At 45.6% G+C, this 18,969-nt stretch overlaps 1 protein-coding gene across 1 annotated transcript; it reads right to left on the reverse strand.

Annotated features, from left to right (window-relative positions):
- Positions 1-1,087: 1,087 nt before the first annotated feature.
- Positions 1,088-5,710, reverse strand: SHISA3 (shisa family member 3). Its single transcript, XM_059162498.1, has 2 exons — positions 5,410-5,710; positions 1,088-2,698 (listed from the first exon to the last, which is right to left on the reverse strand). The coding sequence occupies exons 1-2, from the start codon at positions 5,684-5,686 to the stop codon at positions 2,259-2,261; spliced, it is 717 nt and encodes a 238-aa protein (XP_059018481.1). The 5' UTR covers positions 5,687-5,710; the 3' UTR covers positions 1,088-2,258.
- Between the last annotated feature and the right edge of the window lie 13,259 nt (positions 5,711-18,969).

Genomic DNA, 18,969 nt, shown 5'->3' on the forward strand with positions numbered 1-18,969 from the left:
CTCCGCACTCAGCCCCACAGAGTCTGCTTAAGACTCTCCCTCTCCCTCTGTCCCTCCCCACCATGTTCTCTCACTCTCTAAAACAAATAAATAAATCTTTAAAAATATGTATTTAGAATAGTATTTGGCTCACAAGAGTCCAGTAGAGATTAACCTTAAAAATATCAAAGGAGAGGTACATAACAAACACGAATAAAAACAGTCTAATGACATGGGAGAGTGCTTCGAGCAAGCTCAGAAATGTGTATCCTTCTCCTGTGAAGCTTTCCTCTTGCCTTTCTCTCCTCTCTCCCTCCCTTTCTTGGTTTCATCCCTTACTTATCTTGGTGAGTGTGGATAGCTGAGCCGTCCAGTAACACATCTTCAGCCAATTTGCAACTTTAAAATCGAGCAGCTCCCTATTTTTCCCTTAGCCATGGGAAAAAACAGGACTTGAAGTCAGAGCTCCTCTGCCATCAGACTGGCAAAGGCGCAGTTATCTTCAGACTTCTTCCTCATCTAGAATGCAAAGTGGCAAGGACACATGACCAGTCTCTTTGATCAGAATTCTACCTCTAAGTAGCCTTATTTTAAAAAGACTATTGAGGGACACCCGGCTGGCTCAGTTGGTAGAGCATGTGACTCTTAATATCGGGGTCCTGATTTCAAGCCCCACATTGGGCTTTGGAGCTTACTTAAAATACAAAATAAATAAATAAATGTAGGTTTGTATTTAAAAAATAAAATAAAAATGAAAATGAAAAGCTTTTGAGGGTGACATGTGGTAGCACAAATTACTTTAAACCTGGGTTCCCAAACAACACCCACAGGGGCCAGGTATGTTACAAAATTGAGGCAACTGGGGCAGATTGGGGAGACCAGGCAGGAGGCTGGTGAATGGCAAGCTCCTGGTCTAAAAAGGGCCAGCCTGACCCCAGGGCAGCCCAGGACCCTCTGTGCCCCATCTTCTGAATGTCCCAAGAAGCCAGAAATCCAGACTCTTAGTAGAAATGTTCCAATGTTTAAATCTATAAAATTTCACTTCTCTCCCTGCTTTTCACAAACCTTGATACAGAAAAGAGCTTCTGAATGGAATTCAAAACCAGTGTAGGATATTTTTTTTTAATTTCAAAATATGAAGTGCTAAGTAAATACATTTCCTTTTATTGAATAACAGAGAGTATCATTAAGAAGATAAAATGAAGTGCTTTGATCTAAAATTTCAAATGGGTTTCACAAAAAACATAAAGTATTTTATTTAGTCTAACCCAGCAGGATATATGCCCAAACGGGTCATCATCAGACATGGAATTCAGCGGCACTTAAGATACACAACTTTAGGTGATTGTGACCAACAGCTGGGCTCTGAACTCCACAGTTATTAACATAAAAAATTTCAGTGTGACTACTAAATAATTAGTACCGTCAATGTGGTAAATACATTAAGTTACAAATCTTTACATTTGTACATAACTCATTTTACAAATAAAGGTTTTAAGACTCAACCGTCCAACTTTCATCTAAACACTAAATGTTGCTGAACAAAAAATCTGCAATAAATATTCCCTCAGGTGGGTGGGAAAATGCTTTTACATAAGATCTGTGTTACAATGAATTTCCTGGTAAATATTTAAAACTTTAAACTCCTTGTGCAATTATGGAAATCTTGTATTCCGGAAAAAAAAAACACACTTATATTTTAAACAAAATTTAGTTATTAATTTAAAAAGTAACTTTTCTCACAATGCTAATGTTATTCATGGTTAAGTTGCTCCCCGAATCATAAATAGGTTGTTCAGCTGTCCCCTCATGTTGCTGATTTGTTAATTTTTTTTAAAAAGAACTTTCAATAATTACCATCAGGTGTTTTTCTTTGCTTGTTGATGTATAGATGTGTATTATGACTCACTAAACAACTTGGGTTGAAAAAAAGAACACATAGGCCTTTTCTAAACAGTATAGCTGAGCTGTCCAGTAACACATCTTCAGCCAATTTGCAACTTTAAAGTCGAGCAGCTCCCTATTTTGAATAAAAGTAGCGCAAACTGAAACGTAATAATCACCATGATTTGCAAGCCAGAAAGCAATTCTGTAACACACCCATCCTGTGATCGGAGCCGGGAAGCGTAGGACTAGGAAGGCGCTGTATTTTCCTAGCACATTCCTCCGGGACATTGCTGGGTTCAAGGGAAATCCCCCAGAAGTCCTTGTGGCCATGGCGACAACCCTCCACCTGTCTTCCCGGTTGTCCTGCTGGCTGGATTTATCTCTGTGGCCTGTCAGCTGGAACTGAAGTCCGGACAGCTCTTCCCGGGCAGTGGGGGCTCCTGCTGGAGCGGGTAGGTGAAGTATTGGGGTGACACCAGGAAACCTGATGGCTGCGTCAGGTGGATTTGGTGGCCTGTGGTGTAAGGGGGGGGCGGTGATGGCACCAGGCAGCCTGGCTCTGCTCTGGCGAAGGAGAATCTGCGGATAGAGCCCCCCGTGGAGCTAGAGCTGGTGGCCGTGCTGGACTGCCTGGAAGGTGCCCTGAGGCTTGTGGAGGTCAAGATCATGGGCAGGGTCTCTGTCTGGTAGCTGCGGAGGGAGAAGCGGATGGGCTGCTGTGAGGGCTCCTTGGGTCTCAAGCAGGTGCAGCAATAAACAGCCACCAGGGAGCCCAGGATGATGAAGGCGATGAAGATGGAGCCAACGATGAGGAAGGGAACGTAGACAGGCTCTAAAAGGTAAAAGCAGACAGACACAGGTGTTTGGACAAGAGTCTCTCAGACTCCAGGCAGCTCATGGGTGGGAGGTAAGCAGCTCGGTGTGGCCGCCCTTGTCAGCCCAGGCTCTCGAGCTTGTTACTGGTAATCTCTGAAGTGGGAAGTGAGATGGCAGAATGTTCTTGCTCCTAGCGGGAAGGAAGCAAGCTGATACTGGAGCCTCTGTTAGCAATTAGCCGTTACATTGCACATCTGGAAATCAGAAGGAACAGAATCTACCCTCCCGTTCAAGCGCTGGAGGGAGGGGAAGGGTGAGTTGTTTGGTTACCACGACTCTGGGTTTAAATCCAGGGTTTTGGCACTTTTATCACGGTGGGGCTCTTAGGGCGCTGACCCATCTCTGAGGCTGCAAATTCTTCTCCCTTCCAAGAATCTCCAATCTAAGCAAAGAGAACTGAGCCTGTAAGTGAGACCCCCATTATGAGACTAAGGAAAGATGGTGTAAAGAAATCTGTAGTTGGCTCCCCTTAACTGTGTCTGTGATTGCATGGGGAACTGTATCATCTCTGGATACTTCTTCCCAGAAAGGATTTGGGATGCCCTCTCCGGCTGCCACACCTCTGCCCCTCACCTCCACCCCCCCACCCCCCACCCCCCCGCAAACTCTGGGAAGGTCAGGCCGAACCTTAGATCATGAGACCGCTCTTAGTGTTGGTGGCTTTCTGAAAGAGCACCCCTCAGAGCATATCCATTTCCTTCTCTCTGTGCAAGACAGACATCAAATTTCCCACCCCTGAGCCCGTCTCCCAACTCCCTGGGGACACTCCCAGTGTCTCCCCTGTCTGATAGAGCCACCTCTGGATGCAACCTCCAGGGCTGAGGCAAAAGAATGAAAACCTGCGTTGACAAAGGCCTTACTGTGTGCCTGACTCTGTCTTATGAATTATCTGAATCAAGTCCGTGGAGACTCTTGTAAAGAGGACATGGTAAGTTCTGTTTTCCAGATGTGGAAACATGCTTGGTTTTGACCCTGCCAAAGACACACGAGCAGTGACTGACAGGTGACCATCAACCCGGAGGTTCTGTGGGTTCTTAGACCTAAGCTCTTCCGTCTCCCATTCCCTCCGCCACGTTTAGTAGGCCAGGGGAAAGCCACTGACTAACCACTTACATGGCCGGCAGCCTGGTGCTAAGCATTCAGACACTCACTCAATCCACAATCCAACTCCTCTGAGAATATGCCCATGTGAGAGTTGAGAGGAGGCCCAGAACAGTTAAGTAACTTGCCCAAGTTACACAGATGGCAAGGGACAGAGCCACAAGCCAAGGTTCCTGAGTTCGGTGGATCCCACCTCAGTGAGTGCAGAGATGGCCCCCTTTCCTGCTACCCCCCCACAACAAAGAGGATTCCGGGAGGATCAGGAAGGTATCCCCACTGCAGACTGTGCGTTGACACACTCCACAGAGCAACCGTGTCCCCGAGGATGAGTGGAGTAAGCCAAGGGGAAGTCTGTATCATTTTTTTAACAGGCGAGGACCCCTTCGCAGTCCCTGCCTTCCCCGAGCATGTTTTCTCCAGAAACCACTTCTCCAACCCACCACATTGGGAGTTTTGACGCTCAAATTCCCAGAGAACAGAATGGAGTTCTAAGGCAGAGCAATCTCCCCTTTCCTCTGGGTTATTATTCTCTTGGCCGGTGGTGCTGGGGCGGAGGGGGTCTCTGGGCACCATTAATTCTCTTTCCCGGGGACCTTCTCTTGACCGCTCTAGACCTCCGCTGTGGAGTTCTGGGGTGTCACCCGCTCTTAGCTCCGCCCGTTCCCCCCGGTTTCCCGGCCATAAAAACCATCGCCTCAAGCTCTAACGGGTTTCCCTGACGTTCCCATTCAGGTGGAAAGCTTTTTTTCTTTTCTTTTCTTTTCTTTTCTTTCTTTTCTTTCTTTCTTTCTTTCTTTCTTTCTTTCTTTCTTTCTTTCTTTCTGAGGTGTAAAGTTCCTCGGCTGGGGTCATGATTTACTCCGCTCTGAAGTGAGCGGAAATTTGACCCATGTTTTCCGACCTGAGAATAGGGGGCGGGCAGCCCCTGCGACCCTGGTTTCTAAATCGCCACCTCGAGGACCTGGGCATTTCTGAAAGGCGTGACAATAGGGGGTGGGCCAGAGAGGGTAATTCGATGCAGAGAAATGAAAGGAAGTCGGGAAAACGAGGCAGAGGCTTAGGAACGCTACCAAAGATCCACCAAAAAAGGGGGGAAGGGGTGAACGTGGATCAGGTTCCTTGGCCCCGTGGGGCTGCAGATGCGCTCCCCACGAGTTGCGGTCTCTGGCCGCCGGCAATCCGGAAACTCCTGGAGTGACCGGGGTTCGCAGTGGGGTGTCCCCACCGCCCTGGAAAAACCGCATCCCGACCTGGAGCTGTCCCCGTAGCTCTTCCCTCACCTCCCGCGCTCCCGGGAGCTCCAGCAGTCTCGCCCAGGGCCACCGGGTGCAAGCCCTGCGGTCCTCGCTGTCCCTTGAAAACTTTCCTGGGGCCGACCCGCGGAGACCGCGTGAATCGGGACTGCAAAGGAATTAGGGCGCCTGACCCGAAACGCGACCACCCGCTCCGCCTCGATGTCCCCACCTCGCCGCACCGCCGTGCGCGGAGCCGGGACCGCCTGGAGCGCACGCGGGCCGACACGCGCGGGCCGCGGGCGTCGGGCGGGGGCCAAGGGCCGGCACTTACGCGCGGTGATGCCGGGGTGCTCCAGCTCGCCGCGGTCGTTGGTGCAGCTTCCCTGCTCCAGCCTGGCGTCGGCCGCGGCGCAGCAGTAGCGCAGCGCGCAGGAGCCGCAGCAGATGGTGGCGTCCAGCGTGTCGAAGTCCTCCGGGCACTGGAAGCCCTCATGGTAGTTGCCCTGCACGTCCACCCAGCCGTGGCAGTATTCTCCGGACTGCTGAGCACCCGCTGGGCTCCAGCGCAGCCAGCCCAGGAGGAGCCAGAGCGCCAGCAGCGCCCCCATCACCGCTGGGCGCCCGGGGCGGCCAGGAGGGGAGCAGCGGGAGAGCGAAGGGCTGGGCGGCAGCGGGGCCGCCTCTCCCGGGGCGCGGCTCGGGCGGCTGGCCCCCCGGCGGCCGAGGCCCCCCCTTGGCGCGGGCTAGCGGGGGCCGGGGAGGCGGCAGGGGCTGCGCCTCGGGCTCGGCAGGCCGGGGGTCTGCATGGTGCGCTGGGGCGAGAGGGCGGGGGCCCGCGGGAGGCGCCGGCGGACGCTGCTGCTGGGGCTGCTACTGCCGCCCTTTGCGGGACTCATAGTGCCGCGGGCGCGAAGGGCGCGCCGAACCCTCGGCCGCCTCCCACCCCACTCCTCAAGGGAGCCATCGCGTCCCGGGCTGGCGACCCCCGCGCCGCCCAGCGCCCCTCCTCGTGGCCGTCGCCGGGTCCCTAGTGGAGCCCGAAGGAGGAAGAATTTGAGATCCCCGCGTGCGGGCGCCCGGGACCCGCGGCCCCTCCACCCCCGCCCCTGTCTGTCACGGGAACAGGAGTCGGCCTGGCCGCGGCCAAGTACAAACGGCCTCGGGGCTGCTGACAGCTCTGCCTGCAAGGCGTCCTTTAAAAAGGAAGAGGGAGGGGGAGACAGCGAGGGCTAAGAAAGAGTCCGCCCTCCTGGGTCGCGCCGCTGGAGCTAATCACCGCGGGCGCCGTGCGAGCTGCGGGTCCCCGAGGCTCTCGGGTTCGCGCGCCCCCCTCCGCCATCTCGGGACACCCCCACCCCCCGCCCACCACGCTCGCTCTCCCAGGACTGGACTCCAGACCTGCGGGGAGCAGGCCCTCCCCCTACACACCGTGACCCCCGCACCGCCCAGGGATCCCGGCCGAGCGAGGGCGAGGGCTGCGGAATTTCTGCGGCCATCCACGCGCGAGGGCGCGCGGGTATGGGGGGAAGAGAGGCGCCAGTACTTTGCCTGGATGTAATAAAAAGCGGGCGCGACGACCGAGGTCTGTCGAATCTTGTGTCGCCTGTTGCACATTTCCGGACTCGATCCTGGGACACCTGTTCTAAAGGTTCAGAACTATGATTTTAAGGGGCCGGCAACCTTTGCACGTAGTTTTCCACCTAAAAGTTTCCACTTCTAGGAGGAACCGCAAGTTTTCGCTGACAGACGCACACAGGCGCTCCGCCCCCCCCCCCACCCTCCCCCCCCCGCAGCCTTCGGGCTGCCGGGTGAGGAATCGCCGGTCACCTCCACCAGCCGGGGGCAGCTCGAAAACCCTCAAAGAGCACGACTTCGTTCACGCCCACAAAGGAAATAAAAGAACAAAATTAATGATAATTGCGCCGATCTGAACTTCTGTTCGGGCAAAGAAACACATTTATTTAAATGATGTGTCCCCTGTGTGCTATTTTCAGGGGCACTGCTCCTTTATCGGCATAAGTGCCTTCTGAAACTGGTGTTATGTGAAACCCAGGCTAAACTCGGGCATTTATTTTTACTGCATCCTGAACTTCTTCTCATCGTTTACTGGTGTGTGTGTGAATATGTTCCCCGTATCTCAACCTATTTGTCAAACACTCTGAATGCCCGTGTCACTGATTTAGATGTTGGCAAGTCGAGTGAAACAAAAGAGACAAAAGTTTGCTGTGCACCAGCAATAAAAAGTGTGCCATCAAAAGCATTTACCACGCCCGCAACTTCCCCATGGTCCCTGGTCGGTTCAGAGTTTTGTTTTGTTTTGTTTTTTTAAAACTCTGAATAAAACGGTTTCTCTTTTTAAATCTAAAATAAAGTGTATTCCAAGTAAAGAATTACTTCTGACTTCTTCTTTTAAATATTGGGATTAGCATTTAGTTATGAAAACGTAAAAATAATGCTCAACATTTCAAATGGCAAGTAATATTTAGCTTTCTTGTCTAAATATTTAGCGTTATTGTTCTCTTAGAAATAGATATTGCTAGGGACTATAATAAGCTATTAAGTAAAACCAAAGTATGTTCTGGCTTTTATCTACAAACAAACAATGGTACAGTTTTTCTTAACTTAAGCATACAGAAAAATTGTTTTTGCAAAAAATTTCTTGGGTTCTATGTTTTTATTTGTTAAAAAAAAATGTTCTTGCCAGACTTGAAGTTTGTTTTGTTTTGTTTTTTTAAGTTGTTTTTTAGGTGTTGTTTGGATTGAATATATCCTGAGCAATTAAAGGAAAAGGTCATTTCCAACCACAGCAAAAGTGAGCTCTAGTGATTATAATAAGATGATAAAACTACAAAGCCATGTTTACTGCTAATAACTTTCCCAGTACCACACCTCTTTATATTATTTTTTGTTAAATTTAAAGGAATTCCATTACATCACAACTGCAAAAAGTTCTGCACCAGCAACATTTGCTAGTCCCCCAAGGGTCAAGTTTCTCTCATTATCCAGCTGTTCTTTGATAGCATTAATATTTTAAGGAGTGATTTGTTGGCGCTTACCTCCCATTAATTACATTCTCCATGCCACAGTGGGATTCTTTTCTTTAAGACACCAACTATAATTAATTCCTCCATCAAAGCCCCTGTCTACTTGACTTATTTAGAGGGCATTTTACTCGAATCTAGTTGGATCTTACCAGTGGAAAATAACCAAACCTTCGAATTACTTGATACTCCGTAGATCCGATGTGTATGGACATTAGAACAATTGTGTGCCATGCTTTCTTATCCAGGTGCTTTCTTAACCAGGTGATCCAGGTGCCTTTAAACCATTACAACAATCAGCTCAGGGGGCATGCCCACAGGGTTGGTGGGGGGCAGTGTTTGGTTCTTTGTCATAGGAGAGCTCCTTGAACTTAAACTGACAAATTCTAACAGCAAAAGTGATGTCCTTAGAATGCTCTTTGTGAATAGGAATGTGTATTTCTTTTTAGGTTTATAAACATCCAAATTTTTCTGTTATTTTGTTAATAGTAAAGGAAGATTAAAAAGCTCTCAGAGACCCCCCGCAAAGACTCTAGGGGAAGAGATGGAGGTAGAAAATAAAATCTATACCATCTGGAGTATTATGTAGAGGTTTTGGAAATTATATATTTTTCCTTATCTCAGTAACACAAATTCCATATTTTGGTGAATAACACAGTCATAAGGGATCATTTCCTCAGTCTACATTCTCTTGTGGCCCTGCCTCCAGGAAATTCTATAGGAAATGAGTTAAATGATATGATGTCTGGGATTTGCTTTAATAAACACCAGCAAAAGAGAAAGAAAGAGTGAAAGAGAGAGGGAGAGAAAGGGGGGGCGGGTAGAGAGGGAGGAAAGAAGGAAGGAAGGAAGAAAGGAAGGAAGGCAGGAAGGGTGGGAGGGGGAAGGGAGGAAGAGAAAAAAGAGGGTACAGGATGGGGCGCCTGGGTGGCTCAGTGAGTTAAGCCGCTGCCTTTGGCTCAGGTCATGATCTCAGGGTCCTGGGATCGAGTCCCGCATTGGGCTCTCTGCTCAGCAGGGAGCCTGCTTCCTCCTCTCTCTCTCTGCCTACTTGTAATCTCTCTGTGTCAAATAAATAAATAAAATCTTTAAAAAAAAAAAAAAAGAGGGTACAGGAGAAATGGAAAGTGGAAGATGGAATGGAAGCAACTGGAACATAATTAGTAATATGTTCATCATTGTAGCTGTGCAAAGGGTACTTGTGCAATCAAAATGCAATGTTTTCCCATTTTTATGTATGAAGAAAAACTACATCCACAAGTTTTTCTTTTGATTTTTAACTGATAAGAATAGATCCCAGCATGAAACTGCCATGGGACCATAGTTTTAAACTTTGTCTTGGTTCCTTCTCCTTGTTTTATAGTCTTTGGAGCAGAGTGAAAGATTTGAGGAAAGTAAAAGCAGAGAAATAAAGAAAAAGAAGGCAAAATGAATGCATCGGAAAGGACTAGAATCCAAATGTAGTGAGAAAGGGAGGAGAAAGGGCAAAGGAATGTAGAAGTGGAAATAAATGAATGAAGGGACAAATAAATAAATAATAAGGACGATTCACTTTGGCTTTGGAAGTCCCCTCTAGGTCACTTGCATTGATCTGTAAATAAAATAGAAAACAACAACTTTCTCAATCCCACACCACCCCCAAGCACCTTTCTGGAGTGATATCTTATCACTAATCTTCCTTTAATAACTTTGTCCAAGACTTAATGGAATTTTCTTCCTTGAATCACTCACTATAAATCTCTTCTTCCAGGACCCTGTGAACCTGAGTTACTGGAAAGGTATTTTTCCTCAAATTCGCTTTGGCACATACTCACTGCTGGAGAACAGCAAGGTGCCCAGAAGCATACTCCCAGCCCCCGGCAGCCCAGCGCCCCCCGCCCCCACGCCCTTCCACCTGCCCAGTGCATTAGCTGGCCTCAGAGTCTTCATTTATGAAGAGGGCATTAGACATAGTGCCCCTCGAGTAGTATTTCTCAAACCATAAGGTGCATAGAAATCGCCTAGGGACCTTGTGAAAATGCAAGTTTTGATCCCCAAGGTCTAGGAAGGGGCCAGAGATTCTGCGTTTCCAACATGCCAAGGCTGCTGGTCTGAGGACCATCCTCTGCGCCCCTCTGGTCCTCCTCTACCCTTGCCGCCATCCACAGGGGAAGGAATGAATAGAGCCAAAGGGACCCAAGCGAAGTCCATTTCCTCACTTTCTATACCACTCTCTGGGCCTTGAGATACCAGAAGTCCCTCCTCAAATAGACTCAAGCTTTTACTCCTCGTGTTTCCAGAAGCCTATCCTGGTCAGAAGGGGTTCCAGGACAAGGTGGTTACAAACTTGTAAACCAGGCGAAGATATCCTAACCCTTACACATGAGGGCCCCTGTGGTGCAAGATGGATCCCCAGATGGGAAGGGGCGGGGCGGGAAGGGGCGGTGCAGACCTGACAGGCTGCCTCCTGTCTGTCCTTGACCCAGTCCAACCTGTTAACGGGCTGTTGCCTAGCAGGTCTTAGGGGCTCAGTAAACTGTCCAGAGGGAATAAGTGAGTGATTGAATAAATGACAAAAGGAATGTTTTCCCTTGATGATTTCATAGCCTCTACCACATCTCATTGTAGTTCTGTGATAGAGCATTTGTCTTTCCGCATTCGTTTGACCTCCTTTTTCGTGGTTATATCCTGGAATCTCGCAGAGCACCTGGTGCATGGTGAGCGCTCAGTAAATGTTGAGTAAATAACTGTAAACAATAGATGACTGGTTGAGAACTTGTGACAACTTGAGTGACATCTCAGTACTAGATAGAGCTTCAGCAAGCGAGTATCTGGGCGTGACCAGCGGGGGACACTTGCAGGCCAGGGCGGATTTGTCAGTCAACCTCTCTAATTTAACTAAAAATCTAGCTCATCAAGAACTGTCCCGGGCTGGGGCGCCTGGGTGGCTCAGTGGGTTAAAGCCTCTGCCTTCCGCTCAGGTCATGATCCCAGCGTCCTGGAATCAAGCCCTGCATCGGTCTCTCTGCTTAGCAGGGATCCTGCTTCCTCCTCTTTCTGCGTACTTGTGATCTCTGTCTGTCAAACAAATAAGTAAAATCTTAAAAAATAATAATAAAAGAAAAAAAGAACTGTCCAGAATGTTGGGACAGCAGACAGCAGCCCGCAGCCGTCCTCCATGGAGACAGACAGTGAGGACGCTTGTCCAAGAGAGAAGAGCTATTATGCGGAGAAAATCGGTCAACTCGGTAGAAAGAATATTCTAGTTGTGAGTCAGACGAGTCTGGGTTTCTGAGTGTGCCTCTTTCTGATCACATGGCCTTGAGCAAGGTCCTTTCTTCGCTTACTGAATCTCAGCTTCCATGTCTCTAAAACAAGGGGATCGGGAGAGAAGAGCCCCTCCCTTGAAAGATTATCCTAAGAATTCATAATAGAACACATCGCAGTCTGAAGCTCGGGGCTTGAGAAGCAGTAGGTATTACCCACGACCAGCTGGTTTGAATCTGTAGCTAAATAATCATGGCAAGTTTCCTGCTCACCAGAATGGGCCTGTGCCCTGATTAATCTGAGTGGATTATTTACAGCGCTCCGTCCTTCATTCTCTTATTCATTCAATGTGCCCATTCATAACCACTGGCAATTGAATATTGATTATTCACTTTCAGAGTTGCTCTCCTGAGACGTGCCCCAAAACTAGGAGCAGTGGGGGATGACGGTGGGTGTCAGACAATCCCAGTGGAGGGACGGGCCTCACTGGACAGACTTTATTTGAGCTGGATTTCTACACAGTACAGTCCCAAGCACAGGTGGGCATTTAATAAGTATCCGATTAGTCTGTGATTCCATATTATGTCAGTAGAGATGTAATTTATTAACCTGGGCTCCTGGCATCCTTCCAATGTATGTATAATAGAATGACATTTTTCATGCAGAGATATAAATTAAATTAATTGGCATTCACATTTAATTGAAACTTCCTCGACAGTGCATGGATTCTCCCCAACGCCACCTCTTTCTCAGCAAGGGGCATTTCCTTCAGAGTGCTTGCAGACTAAAGAGAAGCCAGCCCCAATTCCTGGGGCTCCCCAAGGAGCAGGCTTTCAGCAGCGTTGAGAGCAGAAGGGAAAGTGAGTTGGCCCTAGAAACATGGAAAGTTGCTACTCTGTGGCCATGAGCTCTTTTGGTGGGGGAAAGGATTTTAGAAGATAAAGAAACACAGACCGTTTCTGTCTTATTTTTGTCTTCTTACTTCTCACCTTCACCAGCCACACAGAATGTTTTGAAAATTTTTACGTTACCCTTAAAGTCTGTAAATCACATGGAATTTATTGGAAAGCCGTAATATGGTTGCAGTCAAAGTAACCTTTTATTTTGATTTTTCTCCTTTTCATATAACCTGTATCTGGTTAGCTCTGCTGGTGACATGAGGGGCCGAGCAGGCAACGGTCCTAATTTCCACGCCGTGGGTCAACTGAGTTTCCTCTGTCTCAGGAATACAAAATGCACACCTGACCTTGGCTTGCAAACACCTGCTATGAGTTATTTGAGGTCATCAGCCTGAGCTCTTGGTTCTAACAGATACAGTCAAATATGCAGTTTGGAAAATGAGCTCAGTGTTATACACTCCTCCAGCAAATGGGCCAATGGTGTTATCTTTGTAAATATTGGTGCCTAATACCTAGCATTCACGTGCCCCTCCTTCTATCCTCAAAACTGATTTTATCCAGCCATTCGTTCTGTACAATCACTTTATTTTCTACTTCTTTAGCATACTTACTGTCATCAAGAATAAGAAGAATATTCACCCTTAGCATTTTTCTTTGGCATCTCCACTTGAATTGGGCTCGAAATACAGACCCCATTTGTAGCTGTCTGCATGGCTGGTCCAATTTAATATATAAAAAATTAGGAGTCAGTAACCCTTTAGTCTAGGTGCCATTATGGCTCTTTATTTGGAACTTATCTGTTTGGCAACCTTAGCTCTCTTGAAGACGGGAAATGCAGATAACAATCTTCCTTACCTACATGTGCCCTCCCCCCACACACCCTCTTCCTAAGAAGGCATCATAAGTCACAAAGTCTGGTACTACATGTGGCTTACCAATAAGAGTCCCTGGATCCAGCCGTACTTGAAGCTCGCACTATCCTGGTCTTCCTTATTACATGAGATGATACAGTCACTTTTGGTTTAAGCTAGTTTGGGTTAGGTTCTGATCACATATAACTGAAGACAAATCTGACATCTGCAGTAAATATTATGGAAACAATTTTAATAAATGCTTTCTGGAAGTGGGGAGGAGGGGTGGTTGGTAAGGTTAACAAAACAGGATGATTCGAAGGCATAACATCTGGAGCTATATTGTGAAAAAACAAATATTGTATCCATGTTATTAGGGCTTTAGGACAGTATATTTTAGGTTGTGAGTCAGAACCCATTGAGTGGGTCATGAAATCAATTTACTGATACATGAATGGCATTTATTTAAAGATAGAATAGAATACAAAATAGAGAATACATCACACAAATAAGGAAAGTTCGATTTGATGACACTTTATTTCAGATATTTATGTAAGTATGTATGTTCTGGATAGTGGTATGAAATAACTTTTTAAAATATTTTATTTATTACAAGTAGGAATGCAAATAAGATAAATCTAATGTAAAACATTCAGAATAAATGCAAGGGCCTGTCTTCCTATATCTTTTTATCTCCCTGGATATTTCTCTTGGCCTGAGCAGAATTCCTCCCTTCATTGTAATAATAGTACCCCACCTTTCCCCATTCTATGTGGACCTGGACCAACTGTCAGTCATGGAGCTGGACTCCTGGCCAAGGGATGGACAGGGGATCTTAGTGATGCAATCAGAATTCCTTATCTCCCCGGACTTAGTGATTGGTTCAGAGGTATGCACATGACTCAAGCATGGCCGATCAGAGTCCTTCCATGATATCTGGTTTATTTATCTTGTGGTTTATTTATCACAAGTAGGCAGGGAGGCAAGGGAAGCAGGCTCCTTGCAAAGGAGAGAGCCCAATGCGGGGCTCCATCGCGGGACCTTGAGATCATGACCTGAGCCGAAGGCAGAGGCTCTAATGCACTGAGCTATCCAGACGCCCCTGAAATAACTATTTTTTTTTACTGAAGAGAGTGATCAAAACATTTGAAAATCATGCTTAGAAGAAAACTGCAATCACAACGTTGAATATGTTGAATGGAGCAAAAAGGGTCAAAATATTTAGCACGTTACTATTCCTATGTTCTAAAGAAGAATGTGTTCTGGAAAAAACAGCTGCCTATTTTCCATAACTAACCTTGCTAGGTGTGCATATGGGGCCAGGACAGATGGGAGTCATGGATTGAATTAAAGTAGTCAAAGATGTATCAGGCTAGTTTAACCTGCTTCTTTTGAGTTATTTATTCAATTAGTTGAAGTTCATCTCCTTATCAGGGCTGTTTTGCCCTCTGGCCCTCTCTCTTGGCCTAAGGTGTGAGGAAGAGAAGCAGCTTACCTCAGTTTGTGAGGGCCGGAGAGCCTAGAGTTCGGATACTGCTCTCCAGATCCTCAGTTACCTGTGGGCAAGGCTGCTGATCTGACCTAGTTTCTGGAAGAAATCCGCTGAAGAAAGTCTATGGTTGGCAAACATGTGGATTTTTCCCTATGCTTGGAAAAGGCCCATGACCCTCCCTTCCCAGATCCCACCTTGGGTCTCACTCGTAAATACTTCACTGTGAATACCCTTGCCCGGACTCCAGCCTCAGATCTAGCTCATCTTGAGCAGCTGACCCCTGGCCTTTCACTATGGGGTAAATGTCCCTCAACACGTCAACCCATCTACACAACACCATTAGCTATTTTCTATGTTTCCCCATGCAGCATGAGGAACTTTTAGATCCTTTCTCAGTACCCAGGAGCTTAGAGAGGTTCCAGAATGCTAACTCAATCTCTCTGTCTATCCCATTTTAACTGGCTTCCTCACACTGGAGCAAGACCACACATCATTATTCTCTCCCCCAAGAGTCCCAAATAGGCTTGGGTGGGAGTAACCAGAACACACTTGCCTCACCAACTGCTTCTTTAAAAAAAAACTTTTTTAAATTTAAGATCTACTTAGTTAACATAGAGGGTGTTATTAGTTTCAGGGGTAGGAGTTAGTGATGTATCACTATATTGCCTATAACACCTAATTCTCATCATATCAAGTGACTTCCCTAATGCCCATCACCCAGTTAGCCCATCCCACCACTCCCCTCCCCTCCAGGAACCCTGTTTATTTCCTAGAGTTAAGAGTCTCTTATGGTTTGTCTCCCTCTGTTTTGTCTTAATTTAACTTCCCTTCCCCTATGTTCACCTGTTTTGTTTCTGAAACTCCACATATGAGTGAAATCATATGGTATTTGTCTTTCTCTGACTGACTGATTTCACTTAGCATAATACCCTCTAGTTCCATCTACGTCATTGCAGAAGGTTAGATTTCTTTCTTTTTGATGGTTGAGTAATATTCCATTGTATATATACAACAACTTCTTTACCCATTCCTCTGTCAATAAACATCAGGCTCTTGCCATAGTTTCGCTATTGCAGACATTGCTGCTATAAACACTGGTGTGCACGTGCCCCTTCTAATCACTTTGTTTGTATCCTTTGGATAAACACCTAATAGAGCAATTGCTGGATCTATAGGGTACTCTATAACTTTTTTTTTTTTTTTAATTTGAGAGAGAGAGAGAGCTTGCAGGGGGAGGGCCAAAGGGGAAGCAGACTCCCAGCTCAGCAGGGAGCCCAATGTGGGACTCAGTCCTGGGACTCCAGGATCATGACCTGAGGCAAAGGCCATTGCTTAACCAACTGAACCACCCAGGTGCCTCTATCTTTAACTTTTTGAGGAACCTCCATACTGTTTTCCAGAGTGACGGCACAAGTTTTCATTCTCACCAAGAGTGTAAGAGGGTTTCCCTCTCTCCATATCTTCACTATCTGTTGTTTCCTGAGTTGTTAATTTTAACCAATATGACTGGTGTAAGATGATGTGTCATTGTGGTTTTGATTCGTATTTTCCTGATCCCAAGGGATGTTGAGCATTTTTTCATGTGTCTGTTGGTCATATGTGTATCTTTGGAGAAATGTCTGTTCATGTCTTCTTTCCAGTTCTTGGTTATTTTGGTATTAAGTTTAATAAGTTCTTTATAGATTTTGGATACTAACCCTTTATCTGATATCATTTGCGAATATCTTCTCCCATTCTGTAGGTTGTCTTTTAGTTTTACTGATTGTTTTCTTTGCTGTGCAAAAGCTTTCTATCCTGACAAAGTCCCAACAGTTCCTTTTTGCTTTTGTTTCCCTTGCCTTTGGAGATGTGTGTAGCTAGAAGTTGCTGTGGCCAAGGTTGAAGAGGTTGCTCCCTGTGTTCTCCTCTAATATTTCAATGGTTCCCATTTACGATCACACCAAAAACCATAAGATACCTGAGAATAAACCTAACCAAAGAGGCAAAAGATCCATACTCTGAAAACTGTAGAACATTTATGAAAGAAATAGAGGAAGACACAAAACAATGGAAAAACATTTCATGTTCATGGATTGGAAGAACAATTATTATTAAAATGTCTATGCTACCCAAAGCAATCTAAACATTTGATGCAATCCTTGTCAAAATACCATCAGCATTTTTCAAAAGCTGGAAAAAATAATTCTAAAATTTGTATGGAACCGGAAAAGACCCCAAGAGCCAAAGTAATGTTGAAAGAGAAAACGAAAGCTGGAGGTGTCACAATTCTTCAAGCTGTATTACAATCATCAAGACAGTGTGATTCTGGCACCCAAAAAGACATATAGATCAATGAAACAGAAGAGAGAACCCAGAAATGGACCCTCAACTTTATGGGCAACTAATCTTCAACAAAGCAGAAAAGAATATCCAATGGATAAAAGACAGTCTCTTCAACAAATAGGTGTTGGAAGAATGTAGAAGAATGAAACTGGACTACTTTCTTACCCATACACAAAAATAGACTCAAAATGGATGAAAGACCTAAATGTGAGACAAGAAACCAATTGCTTCTTAAATGTGTATCCCTGTGTTACCCACACTCCCCTGGGGCCCAAGGGGGGATGCTTTGACATTTTCCCATGGATCAGCATCTTCCCTTACATTGTTTACCGAATTCTTTCTACCAACAACTTGTCACAAAAGTGACATAGGCATAGGTCTTAATAAGTAACTGCTACTGCACAGGCATAGGTCTTAATAAGTAAAGGAGAGCTTAAGGAATTTAAAAAGTCTTCGAGATTCTCAAAACTATTGTCTTTCTAGGGACTTAAAAAGAAGTCCCATTTTGGTAGTCTAAACCTGGACTTTACCTTTCTTTCTCTTTCTTTCTTGTTTTAACAAATTCTGAATGTAAATGGATGCCCTTGGCTGGTTAGGGGGAAAGTTACAAAAATGGAAACATATTGTTTAAATTATTGACATAATTGATATAATTTATTATTTATTATACCTTTATAAGAATAATTTATGTTCATAATTAACATCACACGTGGTGGTCAACCTGAAGTACATTTAGGTCTTTTAAGTACTTAGTGTTTGTATACACAAACATGCACATACACATACATTCTTGGCATTTCCCACCATGAGATTTCGGGAGAATTCTTTATCATTATTTATGAGTGGTTGGGCTCATAAGCTTTGTGAGCATGGAAATAGCTCTATTTCTCAATCCAAAAAAAGAATTTTCTAGGCAGAAGACAAAGAAAACTTATTCTTCTAGACCAGTGGTCCGCAACCTTTTTGCAAAAAAAGCCAAACAGTAAATACTTAGGCTTTGCAGTTTGCATGGTCTCTGTTTTAACTATTCAACTCCAATGTTGTACCACAAAAACAGCCATAGATGACCAGAAATGAATGCACATGGCTGTTCCAATAAAATTTTACTTAAGGTCACTGGAATCTGAATTTCATGCAATTTTCACTTGTCACAAAGTATCTTTCTTTTTATTTCTTTTGATTTTTTTCAACCATTTAAAAATGTAAAGGCTGGGGTGCCTGAATGGCTCAGTGGGCTAAAGCCTCTGCCTTTGGCTCAGGTCATGATCTCAGGGTCCTGGGATAGAGCTCCACATCCGGCTCTCTGCTCAGAGGGGAGCCTGCTTCCCTTCCTCTCTCTCTGTCTGCCTCTCTGCCTACTTGTGATCTCTGTCAGACAAATAAATAAAATCTTTTAAAAAAATGTAAAGGCAATTCTTAATTGTGGGCCCTATGCAACAGGCAGTGGGCTGGATTTGGCCCACCAGCTACTTTGACAACCCTTATCCTAGATCTCCTTTTCAAATTTAGGTATTTTAATGTCCTCTTTCCTCCATTTATGAGGCAAATTAATGTAGCCTAATGTAGTAATGGCAGCACTGACTTAACCACCTCCCTTCCTACTTTTTGGCACTTATGAGAAATGCTATGACACACCTGCACTAACCAATAAGTATGTGATCTGGATATTTTGAGTGACATCCTTTCAGATTTGCAAAATACAGTCAACTGAGCCACAAAAATGGTTGAAGACAAGGGTCACAGCTCTTGATGCCTCCTCACCAGTCCTCTGAGTTCCATTCCTGGTTCTACATTGGATGACAGAGGCCAGGTCATGGAGGACGCTGCATAAATGGCAAAAGAAGAAATATCTTGCAAGATCTTGAGATCATTCTGCTGAGATCACCATCTTTGCTGATCTAGATGATATTCTTGCCAGAATAATGTCTAGTGACAGATCATTAGAATCATTATGTCTAGGGCTTTTGGCAAATTCATAGGACAAAACGTGAACCCAGGAGTGAAGGAATAATTCAAATACCAAAATCTAGGTCTGATTCC

The sequence above is a fragment of the Mustela lutreola genome, chromosome 1, assembly GCF_030435805.1.
Source record: "Mustela lutreola isolate mMusLut2 chromosome 1, mMusLut2.pri, whole genome shotgun sequence".
Classification (NCBI taxonomy): Eukaryota; Metazoa; Chordata; class Mammalia; order Carnivora; family Mustelidae; genus Mustela; species Mustela lutreola.

Excerpts from the sequence above, each read along its gene's own strand:
- SHISA3 (XM_059162498.1), bottom strand. The coding sequence starts at position 5,686 with ATGGGGGCGCTGCTGGCGCTCTGGCTCCTCCTGGGCTGGCTGCGCTGG. Across the intron at positions 2,699-5,409 it reads GCACCCCGGCATCACCGCGC|AGCCTGTCTACGTTCCCTTC; the intron begins GTAAGTGCCGGC and ends TTTACCTTTTAG.